This window comes from Chenopodium quinoa, unplaced genomic scaffold (genome assembly GCF_001683475.1).
Source record: "Chenopodium quinoa cultivar QQ74 unplaced genomic scaffold, ASM168347v1, whole genome shotgun sequence".
Classification (NCBI taxonomy): Eukaryota; Viridiplantae; Streptophyta; class Magnoliopsida; order Caryophyllales; family Amaranthaceae; genus Chenopodium; species Chenopodium quinoa.
Genome location: NW_018745591.1, coordinates 176818 through 184814, shown reverse-complemented (window position 1 = coordinate 184814; position 7997 = coordinate 176818). Strand labels below are relative to the sequence as shown.

At 45.5% G+C, this 7997-nt stretch overlaps 1 protein-coding gene across 1 annotated transcript; it reads right to left on the bottom strand.

Annotated features, from left to right (window-relative positions):
* Nucleotides 1-6915: 6915 nt before the first annotated feature.
* Nucleotides 6916-7451, bottom strand: LOC110716553. The gene is made up of 2 exons (XM_021895183.1): nucleotides 7019-7451; nucleotides 6916-6923 (listed from the first exon to the last, which is right to left on the bottom strand). The coding sequence occupies exons 1-2, from the start codon at nucleotides 7449-7451 to the stop codon at nucleotides 6916-6918; spliced, it is 441 nt and encodes a 146-aa protein (XP_021750875.1).
* Between the last annotated feature and the right edge of the window lie 546 nt (nucleotides 7452-7997).

Genomic DNA, 7997 nt, shown 5'->3' with positions numbered 1-7997 from the left:
GGCGGACGACTCAAACCTTTCAGGTTCCATACCAAATTTGAGGGAGTGACTTATGAGATAACGTTGGAGTTACTCAGTCGCCGTCACTTTTGTTTGAGAAGTAGAGGTACCAGGCGGCGAAGGCCGGCTAGACCCCTTGATTCGCCAATGTTTGTCGGCTATTAACTCAATAGGTACCCCCTGTATTTATCCCAAGTAATATAGGCGGTCATCTGACTCAGATGTCAACTGCTACAACTGGTTTGGTTAGTGATAGAGTTATCCTTGTCTCAAAACGGCTACGTGGTTGCCCTTGGGGACAGTCGTATAGGTGCCGTGTAATTAGTTTATAGAACAATGTTCCACCCAAAAGGGAGCTGCTCTCTGCGACGAATTTCATCCGAATGGATGCCGTCGGACGCCTGCTATGATGTTGGGACAGGTCGTATTAGTTTTGTAGATTTGATCAGTTGGCTTGGCGCCTGGTCTGATCATTCGACCTGTGGCCTTGGTAAGTTCTTGGTGAACGTAGGTGCTAAGTAAAAGGAGGGTAGCCGCCTGTTAGGCATAGGGTCGGCCAGGCCCTAATCTTTTTAGCCAAGTATTGTGAGTAAAATACTCAATGGAGAGTAGCCGACTGTAAAGGTACAGACGACATGCCCCTCTGAAGATAGAGTGAAAAACTCAATGGAGAGTAGCCGACTGTTTGTTAGTAAGCGTGCCCCTCTTAGTACAAATTGAATAGCAAGTGCACTTTTATTAAGTAGCTCTTGACTATTTACATCATTCAAAAGAAATATTTCTTAAGATTATCTATATTCCAAGTTCGAGGCAACGGTTGTCCGTCTGGTGTCTCCAGACGGTAGGTACCGTTCCTGACTTCCTCATAGATTCGGTAGGGTCCTTCCCAGTTGGGAGTTAGTTTGCCAGACTCATTAGCCCTACCAACTGCTTCCATTTTTCTAAGTACAAAGTCCCCTACTTTGAGTGGACGCCTGTGTACTTTTTTGTTGTATGATCTAGTCATTCTCAGGCGATAGATCTCATGGCGCAAGACAGCATTGCCCCTCTTTTCAGGAAGTGAGTCTAATGTCAGGCGCATGGCTTCCCAGTTTGCCTCTTCATCATATAGCATCACTCGAAGAGTCGGCTCGTAGTGTTCTATTGGAAGAACAGCTTCCGCACCGTAAGTTAGGAGGAATGGAGTTTCTCCAGTCGCTCCTTTTTCAGTCGTCCTAATGGCCCTGAGAACATGTGGTAGTTCATCCGCCCATAGGCCGCCTGCTCGTTCAATCTTTTTCTTGAGACCGTCTGAGATGATTTTATTAAAGGCTTCTACCTGGCCGTTTGCTTGTGGACGGCCGACAAATGCAAAGTAGTTTGCAATTCCTTGATCACCCAACCAGCTTTTGAGAACAGGCGTCTCAAATTGGGGACCATTATCAAAAACCATAGACATGGGAACCCCGAACCGAGTGATGACGTTTTTCCAAATGAATGAAATTACATCTTTTGTCTTGATTCCCTTTACAGCCTCCGCCTCTACCCATTTAGTGAAGTAGTCGACGGCAACGACTTGAGAGTCAGGAGGACGAGTCATCTCTACAATAAAGTCAGCAAAGGCTTGCCCCTTCACTGCTTTTCTAGGCTCGAAAGTAACTTCGAGGCTCTGTATTTCTATGGCCCATTTGATCATTCGGCCTGACGACTCCATAATGGTCAGCGGCCGCTTGATAGGTTGGTCTGTATACACGACGACTGTATGTGCCAAAAAGTAGGGCTTCAATTTTTTAACAGCCATGAAGAGTGCAAGACCAAATTTCTCCACTAGGGGATACCTCAACTCGGCATTTTTCAGTACGTGACTGACAAAGTAGACCGGGAGCTGACAGCCGTCCCTTTCAGCAAGGAGAACAGCGCTTAACGCATGATCAGAGACGGCCAGGTACATATAGAGAACCTCTTTGGGCAAAGGGCTGACCAGCCTCGGCAAGGAATGCAAGTGAACTTTTAATTTCTGGAAGGCGGCCTCAGCATCCGGCCCCCATTCAAACCTTGCCTTTTTCTTAATTGCCTGGAAAAAGTATAGGCATTTGTCGCCTGATCGGCTTAGAATTCTTCCCAAGGCCGCCAGACAACCTGTTAACTTCTGAACCTCTCGGATGGTACGAGGCGACTGCATGTCAATGACCGCCTGCACCTTCTCAGGGTTCGCTTCTATTCCTCTCTAATTGATAAGGAATCCGAGAAATTTCCCAGACTCAACTCCAAATACACATTTCTTGGGATTGAGCATAACATGGTGCCGCCTGAGTGTGGCGAAAGTTTCTCGGAGGTCCGACAGATGATCTTTCTGAAGTTTAGTCTTGACAATCATATCATCAATATATGCCTCGACGTTTCTCCCAATTTGATCAAAGAACAGTGTTTATCATTCGTTGGAAGGTAGCCGGGGCATTCTTAAGACCAAACGGCATGACCGTGTAACAGTATAACCCCTGATCAGTGACGAAGGCCGTCTTCTCCTGATCTTTCTTCCATAAGGGAATTTGATGGAAACCAGAATAGGCGTCCATGAAACTCATCAAGGCATGGCCGGCTGTTGAGTCGACCAGGTTATCAATTTTAGGCAAAGGGTAACTGTCTTTGGGGCACGCCTTGTTTAAGTCTGTGTAGTCTACACACATTCGCCAGGTGCCATTCGGCTTTTTAACAAGCACCACATTTGCAACCCAGTCTGGGAAGTAACATTGCCGAATGAACCCTGCATCAAGTAATTTTTTAACTTCGGCGGCTGCCGCCTGACTTCTTTCTTCGCCATGGTTCCGCTTCTTTTGCCGTACCGGCTTCTTTTTCGGATCCACGGCGAGTTTATGTACCGCCAGATCAGGACTAATGCCTGGCATTTCATGGACTTCAAATGCAAAGATGTCCTTGTATTCTTTCAATAGGTTGTGAAAGTCGTCACCAAGGTTTCTCAGAGCAGTCGTCCCAACTTTGACTGTTCGGTCAGGACGTGAGTCGTCTAAGATCAGGTCCGCATGCTCACCAGCCGGCTGAGGGCGGAACTCATCCGGCCGCTCCTCTGCCAATGATTGCTATTTTCTTGCTTTTCTTGCGGACTTTGTCTGGGACGCCTTTCTCTTTTTGCCGCCTGCTTCTTGAACAGGCGCACTCTCCTTGACATTGTCAAGGTCTGTTTTTTCACCACTTTACCCAGTGGCCATAACAGTGGGCTTGACATCCGAGAGATAGCACTCTCGGGCCATCCTCTGATCTCCCCTTAGGGAGCCGACTGTTCCATTATCCCTCTCAAACTTGAGCAACATAAGAGACGGGATTATAACAGCCTTGGAATTATTCAGGGTTGGTCGACCCAGAATCATGTTGTAGGCCGAGAGTTCCTCTACTACTAGGAACCGGACTACCATGTGTCGTCCTTCCCCTTTTTCGCCCAGGCGAATGGGTAAATCTACTCGTCCCAGTGGGTGGACGACTCCTCCTCCAAACCCTACTAAAGGGTGGGAGGCCGGATGTATGCAGTCAGTCTGATATTTCAGTTTCGACAGACATTTGCTGCTGATGAGATCTAAGGAGCTCCCGGTATCTATGAGGATTCGGCCAACTCTCTGGTTGGCCACTTTACATTCAATAACGAGAGGGTCGTCATGCGGCCCCCTTACCCCTCCTAGATCCTCTTCAGTGATGACAATCTCAGGAAATGTATATTTAGACGGCCGTTCTTGGTGAACGGAATTTACATCTAACCGCCTTATATTATCTTTGTTGCCCCTAATAGTGGGGCCGCCTCTTGAGAAGCAGCCTGCAATGGTGTAGACGACTGCATCATCTGTATCGGAGCTGTCGGCCTGTTGATTCTTTTTGGCCGACAACTTTTTTGAGGAAGTGTTCCCCGTAGATTTCTTGACATAAGTGTCAAGATCACCTTGCTCAGCCAGGCGGTCTAGGTACCGCATAAGACTGATGCAGTCATTGGTGTGATGACCAACGTCATCATGATAAGCACAGATTTTATCTTGGTTCCGGTTGTTTGCAGAACCCTTCATGGGGATCGGCTTCTTAATTGAGATCCGTCCCTTGGTTTCTTTTAGGATAAACTGGTTATCCTTGTTAAACGCATACTTTGGGGAGTATGGTTTGAATTCTTTTTTCTTTTTCTGGGCCGGCTGTTTAGAGGAATCAGCCGCCCATACCTCTTTTCTTTTCTCATCTTTGTTTGACGACTGTTTCTGTCGTCCTTCTCTTTTGTCGAACCTTTTCTCGTCTGACTGTTTTATCGTACAAAGATCAGTCACCTGTATATAGGCTTCTGCTTCAATCAAGGCCTCTTGAAGAGTCGCCACCCTTTTTCGAACCAAATCAAATTTGAAGGTAGACCCGTCTTTGAGACCTTTAAAAAAGTCGTTATAAGCTACCTCATCCGGTAACCCTTGAATCTGTATTCTCATCAGGTTAAACCGCCTGATGTAAGAACGAAGCCCCTCCTTCTCGCCCTGCTGAATTGTTCCCAAATCAAGGGTCGTTTTCTTCGTAGGGATGTTCATGGCGAAGTTGGAGGCAAATAAGTAAGCAAGCGTCCTAAAGCTATTAACACAACCAGTCGGCAGATTGCCGAACCATCGTTGTGCGATTCCTTTGAGAGTCGCTGGGAAACACTTGCACCAGGTGGGATCATCCAACCCTTGAAGGTACATCAGGTTGGTGAATGCCATCAGATGGTCTTCTGGGTTAGTAGTGCCGTCATAGGCGCCTACTAGTACATTTTTCACTTTGGCCGGCTGAGCGGCTTCAGTAATTTCCTTGGAGAAGGCCGACGGCTGTTCACCAAGTCTAAGCAACCGTAGCTGCCAGTCCATAGGTTGGACGTTTTTTGCTGTAGGTCCACCAAATGGAGGTGGCTGCATAAAATACTGTTGTTGCGGCACAAATGGTAAGTTTGGTACCGCCTGGGCACTATGAAAGCCGGACTGACGGGAGGTGCCGCCTGACTAACTCTCATGGTACGACTGAGTATGCCTCATCGAGGCATTCGCAAACTTTCTTGAAAGTTTAAAGTAGAAGCCGACTCTGACAATCGGTCACTCTTCTTCTGCTCTAGCAATAGCCGAGCATCTGTGAATGTTTGCTTCAACCCGTCCGCCTGAATATGACGAACCGGTTTCCTATTTCCTGTAGGATAACAGAATTTTTTGAAATCAAGGGCAGGTGGCTCCCGCTTCCTAGATTTAGGATGAGGAGTCGCCTGCTCCTTGACTGGAGCAGTCGACTTCTTGTTGATCAACTCTTGAATCTCTCCCTTGAAGTCCCTCATGAAGATCATGAGTTCGTTCCTTGTGATGGGAGCAGACCCATCAGTCGGCTGTTGCCGAACAGGCGGTGCGCCTGCTGGCTCGCTTCCTGTTTGAAGATGCTCCCGTTCCCTCCTTTCGGTATGACGGGTACGTCGGGCCCTTAGGGTCCCGTCTGAAGTTGTATGAGTTTCAACTTCAAATTCACTTTCGGTGTCATGGTCCGACTGAACTTGAGGGTCGTCTAGGGGACGCCTCTCTTCAGGAGTCGGTACAGACTTGGATGCCATCTCTGAAGTACTCTCCCCACAGACGGCGCCAAATGTTTCGGGGTTTTCTGATGTCCTGCGGGAGAGTTACAATTCCGAGACTGGAACCGGACGCCTGTACCTGCAAAATAACGGAGACTCCTGGGAGCTCCGCCTCCAACGGTCAAGTCAGTACCTGATTAAGGAGTAATTAATGCGAAAATTAAAGTAATAAGGTCTCTCTAGGTGAGAGTGTTTAATGTAGGTAATCTGCTTTGTTAGCGAGATCAGCCGGTTATTAGTGTGTTCCGTAATGTTTTTCCCGTGTCCCCTTAATGAGGATTAAGGGAGGTATTTATAACCTTGGGAAACGTGTCCATCCTAGGTTTAGGTAAACCTAGGGCTGATTGGGCTTCCCTCGGAAGTTGGGCCTGGGTGGCCGGGTTCTCCATTAGGCATGGAGTATGCCACATGTCGTGACATAATAGGTCCAAGGTGGACGAATAAGCGCGTGCCACGTGGCAAGTCCTGACAGTTCCAACTAGGAGACACTTGGCAGGACCTGATTGGTCCACTTGGCGCATTCCGATTGGTGGGAGCAAAATCCCCTAATCAAAGCTCACTAAGAAGGTTGTCATGAATTTTCTGAGTGATACCCCCAAAGTACATCTCACTCTTAGTGAGGTTAGCCACAAGGCCAAAAGCCTTGGAAAACTTCTAAAAAGCACAAAACATAAGCCTAACAAAACAACTGTCAGCTCTAGCAAAAAGCAGGAGGTCATCAGCAAACATGAGGTGAGTGATGGAAAGCTTCTCACATCTTGGACGAAAGTTAAAATCAGGAAGCTTACTAAGCTCATGTAAGCATCTAGATAGCTATTCCATTCTAATAGCAAAGAGAAAAGGGGACATAGGATCACCCTGCCTTAACCCTTTCTTTGCAATAAAAGGAGCACCGGGAATGCCATTAATCAGAACAGAAAAGGAAACAGAGGTAATACACCCCATAACCCAATCAATAAACACAGAAGGAAACCCAAGCTCACTCATAATAGCCTTAATAAAGCTCCATTCAATGGATTCATAGGCTTTCTTTAAGTCAACCTTGATAATGTACCTAGGGGTAATATATTTATGATTATACCCCTTTATAAGCTCAGTGGCTAGCAAAACATTATCCCCAATATGCTTTCCTGGGATGAACCCAGCTTGAGCTTCATCAACAACCTCCCCAACCACCTGAGCAAGCCTAGCAGTGATGATTTTTGAAACAATTTTATACAGAACAGTGCAATAAGCAATAGGCCTAAAATCACTAGCATAAGTGGGAGTCTAAACTTTCGGCACCATAGTTAAAGTAGTACAGTTCCATTGTGAACTCATAACCCTAGTGTCAAAAAAATTAAGCACAGCCTCATAAATATCAAGCTTAATAATGTTCCAGGCAGATTTAAAAAAAAATTGAGTTATAGCCATCAATACCTGGAGCTTTCTCATCATAGATTCTTTGAATAGCAGAATCAATCTCACTAACAGTAATAAGAGCGATAAGAATATTCTGAGAATCCACTGAGAGTTGTCTTCCATTTCTCATAGTCAACAGGTCAATAGCTTCAAGAGAAGGAGAACTAGAGCCCATAAATTTCTTATAGAAACCCACAACTTCTCTCTCAACATCAGCAAGTTTCTTTAACAGAACATGTTGATCAGTCAGAATAGTGTCAATTCTGTTCCTGGCTTGCCTGTGCTTCATCATACAGAAGAAATACTTTGTATTTGGGCCACCCAGCTGAACCCAATCAATTCTGGATTTCTGTTTGTATATGCTTTCTTGAACAGACCTCCAATATTTCAATTGTTGAATAGAATTAGTTTCCTGAGCCACCATTTCAGAAGTATGAGGATTAGCAGCCATTTGGTCCTAAATTTCAAGGAGAGAATTCTAAGCCAGATCAACTTTCTCTTCAATATTTTTGAAGGAATTAAAATTAAGATCTTTGAGGCGAGCTTTCAAATTCTTCAATTTCTTCCAAATTCTATTCATGGAGTTACCAGAGACCCCAATACTCCAAACTTCTTCCACAGTACTCAGAAAATCAAAATGAGTAGTAAGATGATTTAAAAACCTAAAAGGCCTTCCCTTCCCTAAAATAGGAGGAAGGATCTCATACAGTAAAGGGGTATGATCAGAGAAGGAGAGGGAAAGGTACAAAGCTTCAACATTAGGAAACTGAATAAGCCAATCCAAGTTCACAAATCCCCTATCAATCCTAGTTTGAGTTCTAGGGCCACTATTAGCTTTGTTAGACCATGAATAAAAAGACCCTTTACTTTTTCTCTCAATGAAATCCAAATCATCCACAAGTCTTCTAAAATCTCTAATTTCATAATCAGTGATGGCATTCCCATTTAACCTATCCCCATCATGCTGAATCGAATTAAAATCCCCTGTACACAACCA

Coding starts and splice junctions, on each gene's coding strand:
- LOC110716553 (XM_021895183.1), bottom strand. CDS start 7,451: ATGGCTGCTAATCCTCATACTTCTGAAATGGTGGCTCAGGAAACTAAT.